The 23,561-nt window shown below is 39.4% G+C and overlaps 1 protein-coding gene across 6 annotated transcripts in view; it reads right to left on the bottom strand.

Annotated features, from left to right (window-relative positions):
- Positions 1 to 1,589: 1,589 nt before the first annotated feature.
- CFI (complement factor I) overlaps positions 1,590 to 23,561 on the bottom strand; it is a 35,623-nt gene continuing 13,651 nt past the window's right edge. For 2 of the 6 annotated variants that reach the window (XM_030864077.2, XM_060298746.1), the window contains 11 exons: positions 21,234 to 21,400; positions 20,021 to 20,134; positions 19,766 to 19,876; positions 16,225 to 16,248; positions 16,040 to 16,060; positions 13,165 to 13,200; positions 11,216 to 11,319; positions 10,941 to 11,044; positions 7,835 to 8,112; positions 3,306 to 3,410; positions 1,590 to 1,934 (listed from right to left, as the gene is read on the bottom strand). In XM_030864077.2, the coding sequence (XP_030719937.1) occupies positions 1,717 to 1,934; positions 3,306 to 3,410; positions 7,835 to 8,112; positions 10,941 to 11,044; positions 11,216 to 11,319; positions 13,165 to 13,200; positions 16,040 to 16,060; positions 16,225 to 16,248; positions 19,766 to 19,876; positions 20,021 to 20,134; positions 21,234 to 21,400 (1,282 nt within the window). In that variant the 3' untranslated portion in view covers positions 1,590 to 1,716. The remainder of the gene's footprint in view (positions 1,935 to 3,305; positions 3,411 to 7,834; positions 8,113 to 10,940; positions 11,045 to 11,215; positions 11,320 to 13,164; positions 13,201 to 16,039; positions 16,061 to 16,224; positions 16,249 to 19,765; positions 19,877 to 20,020; positions 20,135 to 21,233; positions 21,401 to 23,561) is intronic. The other 4 variants (XR_009563856.1, XM_060298742.1, XM_060298743.1 and 1 more) reach the window with 4 other exon arrangements.

Raw genomic sequence — 23,561 nt, 5'->3', positions numbered from 1 at the left:
GCTTCCAGGTCTTGCCTGCTAGCAAATGGCTAGTTTGTCTATATATACTTTGACTGTGGATGGACAGGAGAGGAAGTCAGGAAGCCAGTTAGGACATTATAAACTAGGTAAGATATTATTATGGCTTGGCCCAAGGAGGAAGCAGTGGAGGTGTGAAAAGTGGTCACGTTCTAGATGTAACGTCATGGTAGATCCAACAGGATTTACTGATGGACTGAATGTGGTATAAAGGGAAAGAAGACTCAAGGATAACACTGAGGTTTTGGCTTAAACGGTTGGAAAGATAGAGAGTTCTTACCAGCTAAAATGGGGAGGAGTCCAGAAGAAGCAGATTTCAGGGAAAATTTAGAAAATCAATTTCAGACATACCATGTTTGAGAAGCTTGCACTGAATTTGTAGTTCAGAAGTGAGATAAGAGCTGGAAATAAACTTGGAAGTCGTCAGCATAGAAACGGCTTTTAAGCCATGGGACTAGATAAGATCCTCTAAAATGTGAGCATGTAAAGAGGAGCGAACAGGGTCTAAGCCGTAGGGGGTCAGGTAACTAAGCAGCAGCAAAGGAGACTAAGAAGGAACAGGCAAGTGCAGCAGGAGAGCGCTACATTCCAGTGTGTCTAAGAAAGATAGAACCATCACTTCAGCGGGTGTGCAAGAAGGTGAGGACAGGGTATTGACCACTGGATTTAATAACATGTAGGTTATTGGTGAACTTCACAAGAGACGTGTCCATGGAGTACTGGGGAGAAAACACAATTGTAGTGCAGGAAGAAAAAATAGAAAGAGGAACTAGGGAAAGAAACTATGGTCAAAATTATCAAAACAAATTATGAAAATACAAAATATGCTGTTTTGTGCTGATTCTTGTCTGAACGATTAAATGCCTTGGAATGGGAACTTATGGGTGGCTGCAACTAGGCTGTGTTTTTTCTGTTTTTTTTAAATTAATTAATTAATTTATTTTTGGCTGTGTTGGGTCTTAGTTGCTGCACGTGGGCTTTCTCTAACTGTGGTGAGCAGGGTCTACTCTTCGTTGAGGTGCGCGGGCTTCTCATTGCGGTGGCTTCTCTTGTCGCGGAGCACGGGCTCTAGGCACGCAGCCTTCAGTAGTTGTGACTTGCGGGCTTTAGAGCGCAGGCTCAGTAGTTGTGGTGCACAGGCTTAGTTGCTCCGCAGCATGTGGGATCTTCCTGGGCCAGGGCTCAAACCCGTGTCCCCTGCATTGGCAGGCGGATTCTTAACCACTGTGCCACCAGGGAAGTCCCTAAGCTGTGTTTTGTGGTTTTGTTTTTTTTTTTTTTTGCGGTACGTGGGCCTCTCACTGTTGTGGCCTCTCCTGTTGCGGAACACAGGCTCCGGACGCGCAGGCTCAGCGGCCATGGCTCACAGGCCCAGCCACTCCACGGCATGTGGGATCTTCCCGGACCAGGGCACGAACCCGTGTCCCCTGCATCGGCAGGCGGACTCTCAACCACTGCGCCACCAGGGAAGCCCAATCACATTTTCTAATAAATAAAATATGTATGCTTGACTAGAATTTTTATTTGAGAATTGTACAGAATTCCAAAAAGGCATAAACTTTGTAGAGACCTTTAAAAAAATGTCCAATAAAATTGCCTTTATTTTTTTTCCTTGAAGAAGTACTACTTATGCAGTATCATTTCAATTAAAATGTAACTCCTGAGAGAAAAAGAGTAGAAAGAAGAGAGCACAGTTTTTTATACATTGTGCTGAGAAATACGAGACCTTCCTACATGAAGACTAATCCAGTCAAAATAATTGGCCACTTTTGTGTAAACGCCTGGGAACTCTGAATTTCCGCAGTTCTCACCCCAACTCACAACACCCCAAACATAAGTCACATTGTTGGCATCCTTACAGACTAAGGGGCCTCCAGAGTCCCCTTTACAGGCATCAATAGAACCATCATCTGTACCTGAGAAAGACCAAGGAAAAAGAAAATCATTTACTTCCATTTGTCAAGGCTGCCATGCCGACTTCCTGCCTCTTCCACCAATGACTGTACTGACACTGACTTTCTTACACTTGCCTAACAGGCAATAACACGTGCGCTCCCTTACAGAGCGGGCCCACGGACTTGTAGAGATGCAGGTTGGGAAATGCTGTGTCTTCTACTCATTCTCCAAGTTTAGCAAGGGCTCCCCCTCCTTCCTCTACTTTGTGGAAGCATATACTATGATGAGATAGCAATCTGAAAGTAGCTTCAAAGGCTGAGTGGGAAAATAATAGAAGTACCTAGTGATCATTGAGTGCTTAATATGTATTAGTCATTCATTGTTTTAAATCTCACCACAACCCTATGAGAGAAGTATCATTATTATCCCTATTTTAAGATGAGACAAGACACAGAGAAGTTAACTAACTTGTCTAAGGTCATACAGCTAATAAGTGGCAGAGCCTGGACTTGAACCCAGGCAAACAGACCTAGGAGCTTGTCCTCTTAACTGTGCTATTGCCCCTTTTGTCCTCTGTAATCCTGAATTCCATTTCAAGATGGGAGGGCACAGGAAATGGCCTGTTTACTTTCTTCTCACTCTTATGACTTTCTAAGATTTTAAATCACTGTATCCAAGAAGTTATAGGAGGTCAATAACTCTGCCTTTTTCTATAACCCACTATTTATAAATGGTTTCAATAAAGTGTCCTAAATGCACTACTCTGGCTGGTACCCTGCCTTTGGGTCACCAACAAAAGTAGGGACTGCTGTAGTTGTGTTAGGTAGTAGCAGTAGCATCCCTGTGATCTTAAAGGAGAGAGTGGAAGGTATTGTGGGAAGTATAAAGGGATTTCCGAGGAGGGAGAATTTACTTCCAACTGGACGCATTTGAAATGAGATCATTTGGATTTTTACTTAGAAGTCTGGGTTTTGATCCCGAATATACCACTTGTCGTCTGTAAGACTTGGGCAACTTATATAGCTGCTCTGCATCTCACTTTCCTCATCTATTAAGATCACCAAGGTTGCAGGTGAGGAAACTTGCTCAAGGTCACACATGTAGTAATTGGTAAAAACCGGAATGTAAACCCAGGCAGTCTGGTTCCAGAGGCTGTGCTCTCAATCACCTTGCTAGACTGCTGCATAATGGCTTAAGGAAGATTTTTCCTCTTGGTATCAGATTGTGGAACTTGAGCTGAGGGAAAGGGGCTGAAAGAGTTTGATGATGCAAGAGCCAGAGACCAAAGGAAAGAGTTGGAGGCCCAGATAAAGGGGGTGACTCAGTGGGGAGGAAAAACATGTTTGGTTAGTGAGTGTAGAGACATTTCTGAGAAGCCACTCAGTGCTTACCTGCACACTCCATTTCTTTTTCAAAGTAGCGATCTGGGTAGAACTTAGAGCAGTTTGCTATTAGGTGAACTTCACCCCACTTAAGTGAATAGACTTTTTGGTTATCTAAACAAAGAGAGAAAACAAGTAGACATTTTGAAGTTACAAATGAGAGCTCTAAGTATTTACTTTCATAATTTAGTAAACCATTAGGAACATATAAGAATATATATTTTCTTTAATACATATGTAAACTTTTGAGGATAATTGATTAGCAAACTTAGTCATACAACTGATGGTATCCCCAGTTTCTAGAACTGTCTTTCTAAAAATAGTCAAGGGGCATTATGGAACGTCTGGCCTGGGTACTGTGAGATGAATAGGATAGACTATTCCACTCTGATCACTGAGTCCAGTGGCAGGGCTGGGGGATGGCTAGGAATCTGTTATCAGCTTACGTAAATAGCTCCTGTCTTCTTATAGTCCCTTATTTCCTTGAAAGGGCTTGTTAGAGTGCAAACAACTTTTTAATATAAGAATTTAAGATGAAGGAAATACATAGGAAGTTACTATGTGTTTTTGCTTCTGTGAGGAACTCTATCTCCTAAACGATCTGAAAGTGATTGAAAGAGGATTTAGGATTTCCTTTCCTTTTAAGTCACAGATTTGGGACTTGAACTTGGTCCAAGGAAAGACAAGGACCAGGTGCTGTTGCTGATTGACAGTCCAGGGAAGATGACAACAACCTAAGAACACAGGGTGAGATGTCTCAGGTACAAGGAGTAAATTTTTGCCCTGTCTCCCCTCTTCCTTTCTCCCAGCTTGCAGCAACTTTTATGTGCTCTAAGAGGGCAGGGGCTAGGCCTGATTCATTCACTGCTGCACCAGCATCCAGCCTCATGCTAGCACAGATCAGTTACTTAATAAATATTTATGTAATTAATGCAGGAACTCAGTAATTCTATTATACACTAAATATTTTATGCCAAATGACGTGGCTCCTCAATTAATCTCTAAACTACCTGGGGACAGAGACCTCTTGCTTATCCTGAGAGGACACCGCCACAGACCCTAGCAGTGTATTGAGCATGTAGTAGTTAACTATAGGACTAATATTCTTCTCTTCTGGGAAGCAGAGGAAGAAACAAATCCACCAATGTATGTAGCAAATCAGGAAAGAGTTTTTTTCTCCTTCAAGTCCTACTTCAAGTTAGTCTTAATATGACTACCTTATTCAGGATAACAGCTTTTCAAAAATTAGTAATTTATTATTTCCCCTAACTCAAGATAAGCCTTCAAAAACTGGAAGCTCTTGTAACATGTGAGAGATTTTTAAGAATCGGGAGATTGCTTCCTCCCCTGAACTCTTGTTTTGTATGTTTCTTGAAGCCTCTGTCACGTTCTGCTGTCTGGTGGTGGCATTCACGTCTGATGGCGCCTCTGTACTGTAAGTCCCTTGAGAGCTGGCCTTTGCCATCCCACTTTGTAGGCTCAGCATCTCCTGTTTGTTGGCTGGGTCCATATTTTTCAGCAGTGAGACCTTAGCACTGTAGCCTTACTATCTTGCACTCACAGAAAGGGCTCAATAAATGTGCTGAATCACATTTGATTAATAAATAAATCAGTGCATAAGAATATCTCTACTAGTTTATAGAAAATACATGGAACAGAAGCACATGTTAAATGCCACATCAAGGATACAATCATCCAGACCCAAGGTGTGGAAATTCTAAAATAAGAATGACCCAGCTCCATTTAAAATAAATACGTTTTAAATGAAAGGAAGAGGTAACTGTTCTAGATTAAAAGAGATTTAAGAAAAATAGCCACTGAATGCAATGTGTGGACACTGTTTGGATCCCAATGGAAATAATCTGATTGTAAAAATTTTTTGTAAATAATTAAGGCACGTTCAACACAGCTGGTTATTAGACGATATTACGGAATCATTTTTATTTTGTTGAGTATGAAGGGTGTTGTGGTTTTGTTTTTGTTTTTGAAGTCCTTACCTGGTAAAGATGTATACTGGAGTATTCATGGGTAAAATTACGTGATAGCTGGGATTTGATTTGATATGCTCCAGGAAAAAGTAAGTGCATGTGGGGGAATATGTTGAAAAGCTCCTGATTTCTCTTTTGGATCCTTTCTCCACCCTTCAATGCCCTGCCCTCTGCCCTGAGAGCCTGAGCTGGAGGGATTGCCTCGATAGGAAGGCCTTCACCTCTGGTTTCCAGCAGAGGACTCCAGCAGAAGGGAAGGAGGGAAGGAGAGAGGATAGTGAGATTGGGGCTGGCTATAACCTTCAACCCAAGGTCATTACTTCTCTCAAGGTAGCCTGCTTTACCTAAGACTCTCCTTCTGGTAACTTCTCCTTCACCTTATACCTTCAGATCCAGGAAAGGTCTCAGTTCTGGTACTGTTAGTCCTGGGTTCCTGCATAGCCCTTGTGGTTCCCCAACCTCCCACCTACATCTTTGTTATTAACTCCTTTACGAATAAACTTTCCTAATTATCCGATTGTGATTGTGATCAATTCAGAGAGCTAAAACAAGAATGGTGGAATGTTGATAACTGTGAAGGCTGCGTGAGGAAAGGTAGGTCTATTTTACTTTTATCTCTACTTTTGTGAGTACATGTGAATGTACATAATAAAAGTTTTTAAAAAACAGAACATGGAATTCCCTGGCTGTCCAGTGGTTAGGACTCTGCGCTGTCACTGCCAAAGGCCGGGGTTCAATCCCTGGTTGGGGAACTAAGATCCCACAAGCCTCAAGGTGCAGCCAAAATAAAATGACATAAAATATTAAAATGTTGATATTAAAAAAACAAACAGCCAAGAGGTACATGAGAAGATGCTCAGTATCACTAATTATTAGAGAAATGCAAATTGAAACTACAATGAGGTATCACCTCACACCGGTTAGAATGGCCATCATCAAAAAATCTACAAACAACAAATGCTGGAGAGGGTGTGGAGAAAGAAAACCATAATTCGAATTTTTACAAGCACTCCAGTGTTCATTGTAGCATTATTTACAATAGCCAGGACATGGAAGCAACCTAAATGTCCATAGACAGAGGAATGGATAAAGAAGATGTGGTACATATATACAATGGAATATTACTCAGCCATAAAAAGAATGAAATAATGTCATTTGTAGCAACATGGATGGACCTAGAGATTGTCATACTGAGTGAAGTAAGTCAGACAAAGACAAATATCACATGATATTGCTTATATGTGGAATGTAAAAAAATGGTACAAATGAACCTATTTACAAAACAGAAATTGAGTCACAGATGTAGAAAACAAACTTATGGTTACCAAGGGGAAAGGGGAGGGAGGGGATAAATTGGGAGATTGGGATTGACATATGACATAGTAGACATATAAAGTCTATTATATATAAAATAGATAACTAACAAGAACCTAATATATAACACAGAGAATTCTATTCAATACTCTGTAATGACCTATATAGGAATAGAATCTAAAAAAAGAGTGGATATATGTATATGTATAACTGATTCACTTTGCTGTATGGCAGAAATTCACACAACATTGTAAATCAACTATACTCCAATAAAAAATTTAATTAAAAAAAAAGAACGACTATAAGGACATAATACTTTCTGGATGAATTAATTACTAATAAAATTTTAGTATTTTGTAAATCTTGGGTATTCAAACATACCACAAATCCAGGTTCATTTACATGCGTATTTTATACTTTTCAATATGGCAATTATAAAGAATGTGTTGGAATAGGAATCTATTAGACTAATGCAGTGAAGTTATTTACAAAGAGTTTAAGAGGTCGAAAGGAAGCTAAATTTCTAGGCTGACTTCGAGAAGAAGGGAAAAGCATGGCCTAAATTAATTCTAATCTATCTCCAATTTAGCATGTCTTGCTAATAATTTGTCCCTAAGGGTCTACATCTCTTATTCATATGAATTTTCACCTCAAGTCTTCTTAGAAGCTCAAAGAATGAATTCTTCATGTTCTCTTTCTCTTTGTGGGATGTGGAGGTGTGAGGCATGGAGAATAGGGGAGGGCAGCGGAGAGAGCTGAAGGGTTGTGGGATCACTGACTCAGCATATACTATGATTATCCCTTTGAAAACCTTTTTATCTTTCATCCATATCATTCCAACAAATCCAGAAGGCCCATGCTATATGTCCCCCGTCACTCTATTTTTTTCTATATCACAGAGTATAGGTATCCTTTGAAACTCTAGGTCAGAATCAATTACATAATTTGCAGAACCAAGTGAAAATTGAAAATGTGAGGTGGGGCCCCTGCAAAATTCATTAAGAATTTCTTGATGGTGACAATAGAGCAGTACACCAAGCACAAGTCTCTTCGGTGCCCAGAGCCCATGGGCAACCACACAGGTCCTATGCCCATGAGCTGGCCTTGGCTGGACATTCATTTTTCTGGATTTGATGCAATGTTTCTCTCTGGACACTAGGAGATTAGCTCCTATGCATTTCTATTCCTATTCATTTTTCAGCCCCTGAATTCTGATTAACGAACTGTAAAACATACCTTTTTCTCGACCCCAGCCAGAAACGATGCATTTATCATTAGGTTGAAATAGATAGGGAGACCAGGGGACACAGGCAGGGACGGAATGAGGCAACACACATTCTTTTCGTCTTGGGTGTTTTTTCATTTCAATCAAAGCTATGTCATTTTGGTAGGTGGCTCCATTGTACTTATCGTGGATAATAATTTGATTTACCAACTGAACAGCTATCTGAGAGTCAGGTCTTAACAAGTCTGTAAATGATGTCCATATTTGGTAACGACGAATTCTGCTGATTCTGTAACAGAAAGGAAAAGGGAAATAAATATATTGAGAAAAAAAACAACTATAAATTGGACTTCTGATGCTTCATCTTTAAATTCTCCCTTTTTAAGGAAGTTTTTCATTTTCCCGGATTTTTTTTTTTAATCTTTGCTGTCATGAAACAGTGCAATTAAATTTGCTTAGGACAGAATTAAAGTCCGCGGGTAAATGAAGAGAGGAATAGTTCATCTAACTGCTCAATATTAGGGACATAAAGATCTTGCTAACTACCAGATATGCCAGAATTAGAATGAGTTGGCTGCCTCTGAAGTAAGAGCACCGGCACTGAAGGTGTTTAAGCAGAGACCAGAGAGCGTCTAGCAAGAAATGTGCTCGAGGAAATAGGGAGTCAGAGCACAGAACCCCGGAGGTTCCCAGGGTGAAGACCACAGCTGTCATCATTCTGACCTTTAAAACTGACTTCATCCTAACTCTGCATTGTATTTATTTGCTCACAAGCCTTTCTTCCTGTTTGTGCTACCTGAAGTCAAAGATAGGGTCTTATCATCTACAGATGGATGTCTGTGTTGAGTATTATACCTGGAACACAGCAGCTGTTTTAGAATTTGGTTGAGATGGTGAATGAGCTAAATATTGCCTGTCCCGATGCCTCACTCTATTTTCATATCAATTTTCACCTCATGGTTTCCAGCAAATTGGGTGTCTACCATCACTTTCTCAGGGAATCACCTTACAGTTAAACAGTGATGTCCTAGGAACTAATGAGTGTTCAAGATGCTTTTATTTAAATGTAGAGTTCCAAGAATGCTGTGTTTCATATTACTTTTGGTTGTTTTTCAGGATCAGAGGTCCTGAATATTGTTTAATGTTTAACTGTTGATCCATTCAATTTACTTAACAAATATTTAGTGTGTACCTACTATTACCAGGCACTGTGTTAGCCACTGGGATGCAGAAATGAGCAAATCGCAAATAGTTCCTGCTTTCATGGAACTCAGGGTCTAGGAAAGGATGCAGCATTAAGTGGATAATCACACCAGTGAAGATATGTATTCTACTGTAAAAAGTGAGAGGAACTCACAGCACATGGGTTCTGAGAACATATCAGGAGGGCTTAGACTTTAGGGAGTGGGGGAAGGTTCTCTGAGGAAGTGAAGATTGAGCTGAGATCTGAATAACGAGGAGCACTAACTAGGGAAACAAGGTAGGAAAGATGCTTTCAGGCATGGGAAACCATAGGTGAAGGTCTCTTTGCAGCAGGGAGCAAGGTACACTTGAATAATGGAAAGAAGGCCAGAGCAGGTGGAATAGGGGCAAGGAGTGGCGCTGTGGGGCAAGACGAGATCGGCAGAGGTAACTAGGGGTCACATCACTCGGGGCCTAATGAGCTGTGTTAAACATTCTGTTTAGTTTTTTTATCCCAAGAGGAATGCAAAGCCGTCGAATTTTAAGTGGGAAGTGGTCAAAACCAGGTATGGAACTACTACTGTTGCTGCACAGTAGGCAATGGATAGATGGGGGCAGTGCTGGGCAGTGACAGTGGGTAAGCCAATTCAGAATCGGTTGGTATAATCCAGGAAAGAGGTGGGAGCAGGGTAATAGTGGAAAGAAGTTTTGAGAATTAAATAATTGGAAATTAAAGAAGCCATCTGGAGTTGGTGATACCCTGGCTGAGCTATGGTAGGGTTAAGGGAGTGAAGTGCGAAGATTTTTAGATTTCTGCCCCGTGTAGCTAGATGAATGGTGCTGTCATTTGCTGAGATAGGGAACACTGGGTCAGGGCCGTATCTGGGGGAAGGGGCATATCATGAGCTCGGTCTTAGACCTTTTGAATTTGATTTACTTCTGATAGAGCCAAGATAGTCAGTGTACTGTAGGGTCAGGGTTGGAGAAGAGGTCTAGGCTGGAAATATCGTTGTGTCAGCATACAGTGGTATTTTAAAGGACAGAAAATTTTAGGAAGAAGAAGTAAGAAGAGAAGAGGAAGCCAGGATACATCTTGAGGAACTCAGGTATTTCAGGGGAGCAATAATGCTCAGTCACTGGAGGAGGAAGCTGCAAAGAAGGCAGAGAAGGTGTGACCAGAGAGGTAGGTAGAAAACCAGGAGAGTGTTGTGTAACAGAAGCCAAGAGAAAAGGGTCATTCAGAAGGAAGAACTTAGAGTTGGTGCATTGCTCCAATCCATGAGGATTTTTATGGGTGTCATTCAACAGATTTCTTATCTCTCTCAACTTCGGGTCACCTGCGGATTTTCTAAGCAGGCCTTCATCTAAGTTACTGTCAGATACGTTGAACTTGATTTTACCCTGGCTCTGCAACTGACTTGTAGTGTTGCTTTAGCCAAGTTATGTAACTTCTAGTCTCAGTCTGCTTATCTAGAAAATGGGAGGAATAATACTTACCTCTTAGGACTGTTAAGAATATTAAAACAAAATAACATATATGAAAGTGCTGGACATAGTATCTGGTCTGTAAGAGGTGCTCAATAAATGGTGCTTCATTCATTCTAAAGGTCATAACTGAGGGCAGAATTCTGAACCTGTTCTCCAGGCTGACCTTGATCCATGCAAATGAGCCACGTGAAATAACTTGGTACCTACAGGTTTGATCTGCCCTTGCCAGCTGGGATCAACAGTTTGGTGTGAGGGGAACACAGTGGGTTCTGGGGAATTGGCCTCTGGGATCCCGATCATGAATATCAGAGGGCGTTTAGCAGATAATAGAGTGGAACTTGTCAATTATTTTTCTTATATATGCTTTTATTTATCACCTGCCACAATCTCTATTACCTAACTTCATTGTTTCAGGAAATCCAACATCTACTGGAGACGTTTTTTTACCTGACACAATGTGCAGCAGTCAGAATCCAACAGCCACCGATATAAATTCCTCCACAGTTGATTTTCTCACCTTCCTTAATTGCCACCTGCCATGGGAAGTCTCCCTGTAAAGACATTTGTGTGGTCACTGCCATCCTCCCAGACAGGTGGCTCGAAGATATTTCCATGGCAAGACTCTCAGTCTCTTGTAATTACCACATTCCACCCCCACCTCTATTTTTTCAAACTTGGGCTGCTCCTGGGAAGTGACATTGTAACTTTTTGTGCGGGTTTACCACTTTTGCTGACTTTCCTCCTATGACTCGTTTCCTTCGAATGTGCGTGCTGTTTTTAACTCCACAGGACAGTTTAGGGAAAAACGATTTTATCCATTTTCTTTCTTTAAGAAAGGAAGAGATTGCATCATTACGATTTTGAAACGATTACCTTCTGGGCAAACTTCTTGATTATCTATGCCATAAAAACAGCAGAGTCACAACTAATATGAAACAGGCCAGATTCATTAGTAAGTTATTTTAGATGCTAAGCTGTGCTAGTCACCTTGTTTAAAAATTCTGGCTTAATATTAAAATTGGCTTGATTCTCTGAAGTTCTGCCCAAGGTGGACTAGTGGCAGAAAGAGGCTGCCTGAGGGGTTAAACATTTACCAGCCTCTGGAAGATAAGAGAAGCCACATGCCCAGGCATTACTACCATGACAGTTCAGGATGGGGGTCACATGCAGAACTCCAGCTTCTTACTTTCATAGTTTTTACTTTCTCGAGGTTGTTTATATGGGACTCTTTTCAATAATATTAACATTAATGATGTTAACGTTGAGTACTTTCTGTCAGGCCCCATGCTAAGTACTTTGTATATAGTTTATATCACTTAATCATCATATTAACCCTGAGAGGTAATGTGCCAGGAACCCCTGGACAATCCAGGATCAATGGGCTGGGAGGGGGGTTGTGTTTTTAGCTACTTGACATGTGCTGATATTTCCTTCCTCTGTGAGCACTCAGACAAGGCACGTTTGTCACTGGGAGGCATGGTAGACCAAGGCTTAAGACATGAATTTGCAAGAGAATTCATGACAAAGGAAGAAAGTAAAAGTATAAGATGCTCTTCTTATTCTCTCGCTCTATTTTATCATGTCACAAAAATTTCTGCCATCCCAAATGAGAAAGGAAAATTAATATCATTCTCAATTACTTTGAACATACAAGAAGGAGGTAGGTCCTCAAGGGAGAGAAGTTGTGAACAAATGTGGATAAAAGAATTTGGGGGGAGTCCCATCCATCCTAAGAACTGTGTTGGGGGAAGAGTGTGATGATAAATTTTAAATTTCTGCTTGGACCTTTGAAAGAAGAGGGACCCCATCATTTGAGGACTATGAAACCAGCTTGGGTAGTATCTGAAAATTAATGTTACCTTGAATAGAAAATAAAGGGCCTTTGTTGGAAATCCCTCTAACTAATATCTGTAGCTTTGAGATCTAAATCTTTCACGCATTGCCTGATTTTTAAAAAATTGTTGATAGTTTTTGGGCCTGGCAATTGGAAGGGAGTCTTACATGAACTTCAGTTTTTAAACCTCCTAAAATAGGGAGATACTTCATTCCTAATTTGCATTTGAGCTTGTTACTCACCTAAGGTCACACAACTAACAGATAACTGATTTAATACGAGGATTTAATACGAGTCAGTCTGACTCAAAAGCTCTTAACAATTACTGTCTTCCCAGAAACTTAATACTTTAATTAAATTTGGCCCTCAGTGCAGAACTGGCCAACATACAGATCTTCACAGACCTCCTGTTATCATGGTTTAAAATATTGCAAAAGAGCAGGTTCATTCAATTCACATCTATTATTTTTCTATTTCAAAATGTATGTCCTGGGTCACACTTGAAATCTGGTTGTTCTTGACAAAACTGACCTAACAAATCTCATAACAAATAGAAAAACCTTTTGTAGGACTAGAGTATTGTTTTCATTTCAAAACTAGCCATATGAATCAACCCATTTTAAAAGCAGTTCTCAAGAAGCATTTGTGCTTGTTTTTCTTAAAAATGATAAGGAAAGTAGTAATGTTATTCTTTTCTATTTAAGTTGATATCAAAGGTAATTGTTGCTTGAATCGATTATATTGCATATATGTGTACATACTCACACACACGCAAATGACATTAAAATGCAAATTTAACCAGAGAAGGACCAGTAAAAAAGAAGAATGCTAACTTACCGGCATCCATATCAGCAGTCAACATTTCTGTTTCTTCTAGAATCAAACAAAAGTTCCAATGTTTAATGTTGTGTTTATAGTAAGAATTCAATCATTAAAATCATTTAAACTTCATTAATAATTATCTGTCTAAACCTTGTCCTACCTTTAAAAAGGACAGTACAAAATCTTATTTCCTTTCTATAGCTAGGTAATTGTGAAGGCTCAAGAGGAACGATGTAAGAAAATTTTCAGGCACAAACTACAGGTGTCTGTTGGCACAAGTGAATGGTGAGACTCATGGTGCTGCAGAGTTCTGCATTTAGAGCAGGCGAAGTGCCCAGTTCAGAGAAGAAAAGCATCTCTTTCAACTCTGCATTTGCAAGGTCTTTTTTTTTTTAATTAATTAATTTATTTATTTATTTTTGGCTGTGTTTGGTCTTCGTTTCTGTGCGAGGGCTTTCTCTAGTTGCGGCGAGCGGGGGCCACTCTTCATTGTGGTGCGCGGGTCTCTCACTATCGCGGCCTCTCTTGTTGCGGAGCACAGGCTCCAGACGCGCAGGCTCAGTAGTTGTGGCTCACGGGCCCAGTTGCTCCGCAGCATGTGGGATCTTCCCAGACCAGGGCTCGAACCCGTGTCCCCTGCATTAGCAGGCAGATTCTCAACCACTGCGCCACCAGGGAAGCCCTGCAAGGTCTTTATATAAGGTAGGGAGCAGTTATAGACACTGACCGAAATAGTCCTGAGGGGACATTAAAAAGGGTCTTCTCATTTTGTGTATATATTAAGGCACCTCTTAACAGGGGTTATGCAATGTTTAATTGGTTTCAGTGTTAGGCATAGTTATTATTAGTCATCTGGGATGCAGAAGTCAAAAGTTAAACAAAAAGAAAAACAGAAACACATTCTCTCTTCTTTTTTTTCTCTTAGACCTTTGCTTGAAGTTATATGGGATGATTCCATCTTCACTCTACTGTCCTAGAACATTTCAGTCATGGACAGGATCATCAGTTCTTTGACCTGAGGATCCAAAGGTGAATTCCCACAACGTGTTGTTCTGTCTTGGATGAGGGTGCAGCCTAGAGGGGCAATGTTACTTTGCTGCAGCAATCCTGTGTTTTATCACTGGATTTCCCAACTTCTTTTGGGGAGAGACATACATGTATCTGTTATGCTACACATCTAGGTTATTTTCTGCTCAGAGCTTTCACAAAAGCAACAACATGAACCAAAGAGAAGACTTCATATTAAATGCTCAACAAAGGAAGATGGGGAAAGTCCAGTGTAGCTGAGATATACTGGGTATTAGAAGAGCAGCATAAAACTCCAAAAGCACAGACCGTAAGAAAAACAATCAATGACTTTGATTAAATAAAGATTTAAACATTTAAAGATTAAATTTAATCTTTAATCTTGGCTAAAGTTAATAGATGGGTGACAGAATGGAAGAAGGTATTTGCATGTCTAAAACTGAAAATGGATTAATATCTAGAATGCAACAAGAAAGAAGACTGCAGTCCCAATATGAAATGAGGCCAACGATGTGAACTGGAGAAAGGACAGAAGAAAGGAAAGGAAGAGGAAACTCAAAAAGCTAGTATGCATATGAAGAGAAACCCCAAATCATTGGTTACGACAAAAATTCAAATTAATAAACAATGCCATATCACTGGAGAGTATGAGACTAGCAAAATTAGAAAGCTGTATGGTACTAAATGTTAGTGGGTTTGAGGCAAGCCCTTGGGTGTTGTCGGTGGAGGTGAGGACCACTCTGCCAGAGAAGGAGCAGGCCCTAGGTTGTCAGATTAAGTAGAGGCATACCCCAAGACCCAACAATTCTTGGCCCAGCTAGATGTCTCCAAGAAATCCTCCCACACATCCTTAAGGAGAGGATATTCACTGCACTGTGAGTGTGGGCTGAAAGTCCACTACTGAGAAGGTAGGGAGTCACTTGTGAAAGATGAACACCACAGTGTTTTATCATGTGGCAGTTAGAAGCAACAGATTAGATGGAAACATCGCAACATGGACAGATCTTAAAAATGTAATGCTTTGTGAAAAGATAAAAAGGAAATATAAGATCTAGAACACACTACTATGTGAATTACAGATGTATGCTCACAAGGTAGCAGTACACACTGGATAAGAATGTATACAAACAAAAAGACAGAGATGATCATGTGCAATGAGCTAAGGAATATAATTAAGTCATCTCTTTGCCCCTGAGGTCTGAAACTAGGAAGGAAGGAAGGACAAGAAGGAGGGAAGGGGAAAAGGAATAAAGAAGAGGAAACAAACAAACAAAAACAAAACAAAACAAAAAGGACAGCAGCCTTGGAGGGCAAAATGACAAGAGGGAGGGAATACAAAGAAATAGTTGAAATTGCCATTTAGAACAGGGCTGATCTTGAGCATATAAAAGTCACTCAGGAACCCTAAGGAGGACGATAAACTTTTAGTAGTCATTTTATATGAATAATGAAGAAAGGGATGACCCTAAAGAGCTGGAAGATTTCGGGATATCTGTTACAAAAGTAAATAAGGAAATACCTGTCATAAAAAGATGTTATCTTTCCTCTGGTGACAATTTCTTCAGGAGCTGCCTTGGTTTTGGGGAAAAAGCAAAGGAAGAGAAGGGTATTTGGCAGAGGTGAAATGTGCAGGGAATGCGCCTTGGGTGGTTTTTGGCTAGCAGGCTGTGAACGGGGAGTGTGGGAATGAAAGTTTACCACACTGCGGGGTTGGGGGGGGGGAAGGCCATTGTGCCTAAACAAATGTTAAAACCAGTTATGTCATCCTCAGTTAATAGTTACCTTAAAATATAAGATAACAGCAGTGCTTGCTTGTATTTTGTTTCAATTCTGCAATATCCCGAAAATTTAATAAATTTTTTACCTTGAGCCATATGTAAATCGCCTGAAAAAAGAACAAAAACAAAAAAATTACCACAGCAAAGGATAATTTTTATTTGGAAAAAAATGCATACCATTTCAAGCTAGAACACCTTATTCTTCTTCTCAATTTTGTAATATAAATTTACAAAATTTATTTATTTAAATCTATTGTAAAAATAGATTTACCTTTAATTTCAGGATGTCCAGTTCCTAAAAACAAAACAAAAAACTCACTGTAGCAAAGAGATCATTTTCACTTGAATTAAATATACACTAATCATTAATATTTCAGTAATAGTATAACAATTTTAATATTTACAAAAAGATAAAAGGGAACCACATTATGCCATTTTTTGTGGGCACAACCAAATACTCTGATTTTTAATACTGCTTAACACATGTTTCATCTTACATTTAAACACACACCAGTTTCACCACAGCAAGGAAATCATTTTAACTTCAGTTTTAAAAAAAGATTCGTATTTTAGATATATTTGAATACATACCCAACAGCAGACTTATTATATAGTTAAACAAAATTTATTTACTCTTTTTAGCTTATATTAATAAAAAGTGGGTTTATAAAGGATAAATGAAATTAAGGTATATTCCAAACCTCCCTTGGTTTAGTGATTCTGATCTGTTCCCTGAAAGGAGAGATCAATGAATATATTAATATATTTATTTCACATCTCTGCTCTCACTTGCCCTTTCTCAGAGAGGGAAAAATTAGAATCATTATTGAAATACAAAGCACAGCTCACTCTAAAGATGGATAAACTGAAGTAACAATGACAGTGGACAAAATGTATTTTTGATACGGATTCAAGAAATTACTACTAAAAGTAAGCTTTATGTTGTAGTTATTCCCTTGCAGTAGGATTCTTTTTTTTTTTTTTCTGATAAACTAACAAATTCTGAGGAGGAGAAGAGGGAGGGAGATGGGAAGAAGAGGAGGAGGTAGAGAGGAAACCCAAAATATTATTATACTGAAGTGGTGAAATCAAACTGTAGAGCTTCAGAGAGAGAAGCTGTATACTGTATGGTTTCACTTATATATGGGATCTAAAAAATCCAAACTCATAGAAAAAGAGGTCAGATTTGTGGCTACCAGAGGCAGGGGTTGGGGGCTAGGGGATTGGGTGAAGGTGGGGAACTGGGTGAAGGTGGTCAAAAGGTACAAACTTGCAGTTATAAGGTAAATAAGCACTGGGGCTAGTGACGTCACCAGCATGGCGACGATAGTTAACACTGCTGTATGGTATACTTGAAAGTTGCTTTGAGTAAATCCTGAAAGTTCTCATCACAAGGAAAAAGAATTGTAACTATATGAGGTGATGGATATCAACTAAACTTATTTTGGTAATAATTTTGCAGTATATGAGTCAAGCTCATGCTGTACACCTTAAACTTCTACAGTGTTGTATGTCAATTATATCTCAGTAAAACTGAGGGTGAGGGACGCTATCAAGCTGCACTGGCAAAAGTCAGGGCACTGTCTTCCTCCTTGAAAAATTTTTTGAAATTTCTTTCTTTCCTCTCTTCACTAAGAATTTCACTACATTTAACCAAATTAAAGTATTTTGCTCAACTGCTTTATACTCTTCAAATAAATTAACGTGATTTGAAATCCTAAAAAGTGTGTCTTTTAAGAACTGATATCAATGGAAAATTAAACAAAATTTCATTAAAGTCAAATACTTGGCATACCAAGCAATTATACATAATTAATGTCAATTAACTTATCCATACATATCTTCAACATTTATTTAATGCTTATATGGAAGGCACTTTACCTGGGACATTTGGAACATAAAAATAATTTGATCCTGTTTTAAAGGTGTTTGCTGTTGAGAAGGAAAGGTAAGACGAGTACAAAAACCTACAATAAACCATTAACGGTAATTCAGTGGTGTCCTGACACGGACTTTACCACTACACAGGAGGCTGTTGTGTCCCTTCCCGGTTTGTGTTCTGTGACATCATGTCAATGGCTTGAAATCACCCACGGTGGGAGTAATTTAGAGCCCAGAAATTAGCCAAAGCTACAAATCAGGGAGTCCCCGTCCCTCTTCAAAGCCAACTGTTAAACATTTACCAGCGCACCCCTGGATTCGTTCCATAAGTGAGGTAGATTCAAGGACCCACACTCCTCCTGCAGCCTTCCCATCTTTGAAGAAGCAGCTCCATCCTTTCCATTCTCAGGCCAAAGCCCCCGGAGCCGCCCTTGACTGCTCATTTGTTCTCACACCCCCATCCAATCTATCAGCAAATCTTTTTGGCTCTAGTTTCAAAACATATCCAGAATCTGACTGCTTCTCATCATTTCCATTCCTACCAACTTATCCTAGTCACTATCATCTCTTCCCTGGATTATTGCAGTAGCTTCTTCCCTGGTTGCCCTCCTTCGCCCCTCGCCCTCATACAGCCTATTCCCCACCCAGCAGCCAGGGTAATCGTGATCTAAAATGTAAGTCAGATCATGCCGTTCCTCTGCTTAGAGACCCAATTTCACTCACTAACAGGCCTCACTGGATCTGCCCTGATCTTCCACCCAAGCACCGCTCCAACCTCTCCCACTGCTTGTCTTCTAACCCACTAACCCCACCTGGAATACCCGCCGCACTAGCCTCCTTGCTGATTGGCTCTCAAACATACTGGAATGGTCCTGTCTTAGGAACACTGCACTGGTTGTTGCCTCTGCCTAGAATACTCTTCCGCAGACGTCTGCTTGGCTGGCTCCATCCTTTCCTTCGGCGCTTTGCCTAAAAGTAATAGTGAGCGAGCCTTCCCAAGCCGCCTTACCTAAAATTTCAGAACTTACTGCTACCCCCCTCCCCAGAACATTTGACATCTTCCTTGCTTGCTTTATTTTTTTTCTTAGTACTTAATATTTTACTAGATATTTTTACTTATTTCTCTATTGTTTCTTTTCCTTCACTAGAATATAAGATCCATGAGGGGGCAGGGATTTTGAAATATTATTCACTATTGTAACCCCAGCATCTGGAACAGGATCTGGCACACATAGTAAGAACTTAATAAATATCCGTTGAGTAGATGAATGAACATATTAACTTAGGGAGATGTTTCCTCCAGAAGGCATCAATGGGAGCAGGAAGTCAGTCTGTGTGGAACACAGTAGGTACCTAGTAAATATTTTCCACCTTTGGAGGTTTTCCAATGAGCACCAAAAAGCAAAGAGCGCCTACTCACTGCTTTGAAACTTGGTAAGTAAAGGGAAAGAATTATATCATTCTGCCTTTCTACGATGAACTGAATTTCGTGAAAACAAAATAGTTCTTCTCTATAGAATTCGAGTTAATAAATGCAGAAGGAATGTTGAGTTAGAAATTGCCATTTTTAAAGAGAAGGGGGGAGAGATAAATTAGGAGTTAACATGTACACACTACTATATATAAAACGGATAACCAACAAGGACCTACTGTATAGCACAGGGAACTCTACTCAATATTTTGTAATAACCTATAAGGGAAAAGAATCTGAAAAAGAATATATATATATATATATATATATATGTCACTGTGCTGTACACCTGAAACTAACACAGCATTGTAAATTAACTATACTTCAATAAAAATTTTAAAAAATGAAATAGCCATTTTATAGTCGCTATTGATGAATTGGCTCTAGGCAATAATTACAAAGCCTGCTAAAACCCCTGGGTCAAATAATGAAAAAAAGTAACCATGAAACTTTAAATTACCTTCACAACCAATTTCATCTTCTCCAGTAATGCAGTCCACCTCACCATTGCACTTATACTGCTTTGGAATACAAACACCCGATTTACAGAAAAAACTTTCACCTCGGCACTCTGTGCAAACATAAATACAAGAGGGGTGTGTTTTTTCATTCTTAAAATGGAATGAGATGGAATCTTAATTCAATGGTAAAGTTGCTTCTACTTTCTTAGTCAGAAGAATGCTTTTGAGAGTTTAAAGGCTAGATTCATTTCTACCTTTACAGCACAACTCATCACTCTGGTCTCCACAATCATTGACACCATCACAGGCCTTCTTCTGAGGAATGTGTTTCCCATTCACACACTGAAAGGAGTCGTTTGTTGGAGAAACTGTAAAGTAGGAATTATCTTTGTGAAATTTATCTGTGGAGTTGTGGGTGACATCTTTATCACATGTTTGGATTAATGGGGACCTGAAGATAAAACCAGGCACAAATAAAAAATGATATAAAATGTATGGGTGGTAGTATTGACATAGTATATATGATTAATAAGGAAACTAGGGGCTTCACTGGTGGCGCTAGTGGTTGAGAGTCCACCTGCCGATGCAGGGGACGCGGGTTCGTGCCCCGGTCTGGGAAGATCCCACATGCCACGGAGCGGCTGGGCCCGTGAGCCATGGCCGCTGAGCCTGCACGTCCGGAGCCTGTGCTCTGCAACGGGAGAGGTCACAGCAGTGAGAGGCCCGCGTACAGCAAAAAAAAAAAAAAAAAAAAAAAATAAGGAAACTAAACGCCAAAGCTGGCTTGTGGATGCCCTTTTATAATCTCTGAAAACCAGCATTCATTGTGGAGGTCTCTGCTCGCCGAGATGGGGCAGGGGTTTCGGGAATCAGGAGCCCTTGCTGACACTGGCGAACTCTGGTGCTCATCCACTCCTTTCACGCTACTGCTTTATCCCCCACCCCCATCCTGAGGCTTACTTGGCAGTGCTGTTTACATTTTGATGGTACTTATTTTTTAGCACCAAAAAAGGCTTTGGTCTTTAATACTGTATATATGGCAAAAATATTCCAAGGTCAGCATGAAGGAGAAAAGTGGCAATGATTGCCTGAGGCACAGATGTGGTCACTTAACCATTTTAAAGGCATGTGTAATCGGCCGGACCTCTCGAGGGAGATGCTGAGTTTCTTCTAATGTTTTATTAACTTGTGTTTGCTGCATCAACTTTAATCCATATATTCAAGGAATCAAAGGGGAGTCAAGCAACTTTACTTCCCATATAGGAACCTGGATAGAAGTAATATTTGAATGGCAAAAAAGGTATAATAGGGGAAAAGCACCCATTTCGGCTCTAAAACCCAAAATATGATTTTGCCATTGTGTTTCCCTGGCAAGAGGGTATCTGTCATTTGTTTGTTTACTACAGACTTGACGTGAAATAAACACCTTTGAAGGAAGGGAAAATATCAGGCCAGTTCTCCACTAACCTTCACTCCCTGTGTAACACACCACACCAGCCAAACCCTCGGAACTGCTAGTTAGTCCCTTAGTAAAAGTACATTCAGCCAAAGTGGTCTCAAATCCTCGACAATGCACGTGTAGACATTCAGTGGAATTTATATGACGATCTCTGCTTTGAGTATCAAGAGCACCTCTGCAAATCAAATAAATGAAACAGTAAGGTAGAATAATTAGTACTTTGTATTTATAACTTTACTGTAGGAGGTAAAGGACTATTTCCTCTTATTTTCTACATAAGGGTGGTAGATTGGGCAATATGCTTAAATTCTCTGAGCTTCAATATCTTCACCTGTAACAGGGAATATAACTACCTCATTGAGTTTTGCAAAGATTAACAATCAGTTTAAACTGACTGGCCGAAGTTCAAAACATGGCAAGCACCCACAAATATTGGTTTCCTCTCCTCTGTTTCTTGTTAAGGAGGAATGCCTCTTCGTCCACACTGCTGATTTCTTTCCAACCTGAGATGTGTCATTCTTGGCCTCTCTCTACGGCTTAACTCCTGTTCTCTCCAGGAAGGGAGTGGATTAATTTTATCAGGGAATTTTGGAAATGTAAACCAGGAAAGGTCAGCCCAGCTCTTCCATTTTTTCCTTTTGGGTCCTCTTCACCTGCCGAATGCTGTAAGTCTTACCTGGTTGGCCCCATTGTTGCCTGGGATCAGGGAGGTTCAGTTAGTTTGATTCTAGCAGGTCCATTTTGCTTTTACGCTAAGCTACATCCTCAATTCAGTCTTGACAGTATTAAGTGATATTTTGACATCTATGTGCCATTGCTTGGACTTCTCAGTTTGTTCAGAATTTGTGTAGCTAAGAGGCTACCTCAGTGACCCGATATCCTAGAGATGATGAGTTACAGTGAGCTATTCTTCCAGAATATTCAATTGCTCCCTGCTTTTCTCTAGAAGTTAATGGGGAAAATGGGTTAAAAATAAAAGGTTGAGCAAAGATGCATCAGGCAAATGTAAACAAAAATTAAGCAGTAATGGCAATATAAATATCAGATAAATTACAATGAAAGGGAAAAAGAGAGCAATTAAATGGAACAAAGAAGTTCAGATCCATAATGAAGATATAGTGGTCATGAAACTGTGCCAAACCACATCGAAATATGAGAACAGATGGGAGCCATTTGGGGCAATCTGACACGTGAATAATCTGTAAAACCTCTCAACCTATAAATATCTAAAAGGACTAGATAAATGTTCTCAATGAACTCTTAAGGAATTAACGGAAATACCCACTGGCTAAAATCAGAGAAGTCTGTTCATGAGCTTATACAAAATATAAGAACAAAAATTGGGAGATCAAAGAGTGAGAGAGTTTGCCATTAGGTTGAATCACAGGTTGTAGGTCACAAACTGTCGAAAATAAGAAATACTCTATGGCTCAATTAATCATAAGAGACTCTCACTAATGAACTACTAGCAGATGTGGTTTAGGAAGAAGAAAATTGAAGCCAGAACGAAGAAGTGAGATGAAAAAAGCAACAACAAACCAGGAAGTTGGTAAATATGAAGTACATCTGAGTAAGCACTGACTGAACAAAAGTAATGATAATTGCTTATTATATAATGATAGCAATTAACTTCAGGAATATATAAAAATAAGGTTGAACAAAATACTGGAAACTTGACACGGTAATGCCATTCTTTGTATTGATATTATTCCTGACGAGGCCAAGGACTTTCTAAGTTAAGGGTTCATAGTATAAATGTAAAGATAACCACTAAAGGAATAGAAATAGGATGTATATAATTTTCAAACAAATTAGAGGAAGAAAAAGGAGAAGATTAAGAAACAACAACAACAGCTTTATTAACCTAATAGAAATTTAAAAAGGAAGAAACAAGAGGACAGAAAAAGCAGGGTAACTAATAAGCCCAAAACAAGACAGGAAAAATAAATTCAACAGTGTAAATAATCACAATAATGTAAATGGACTAAACTCTTCAGACAGTTATTGTCATATTGTATTTTTTTTTTAAATCTAGATATGTGTTGTTTATAAGGGACACACTTAAAAGATAAAAGATAAAAGATAAAGCATAGAAAAGCTTAAAAGATAAAAGCATAGAAAACTTGTAAGTAAATAAATGGGAAAATATTTGAATAAAGCAATCAACAAGGTTTCTAATGGATAACACATCTATGCAGAACCCTGCACATGAAGCATTTAAAATATACTCAATACAAAGCAAGTCTCAAAAAAATATTTAAACAATTGTCATCATATGGAGACATTCTCTCTCCACAATAAACTTAAATAGTAAATCTATATAAAAAAGTTAACCA

Source organism: Globicephala melas, chromosome 5, assembly GCF_963455315.2.
Source record: "Globicephala melas chromosome 5, mGloMel1.2, whole genome shotgun sequence".
In the NCBI taxonomy this organism is placed as follows: Eukaryota; Metazoa; Chordata; class Mammalia; order Artiodactyla; family Delphinidae; genus Globicephala; species Globicephala melas.
Note: the sequence above shows the minus strand (reverse complement) of the source record. Positions and strands in the feature narration are given on the sequence as shown.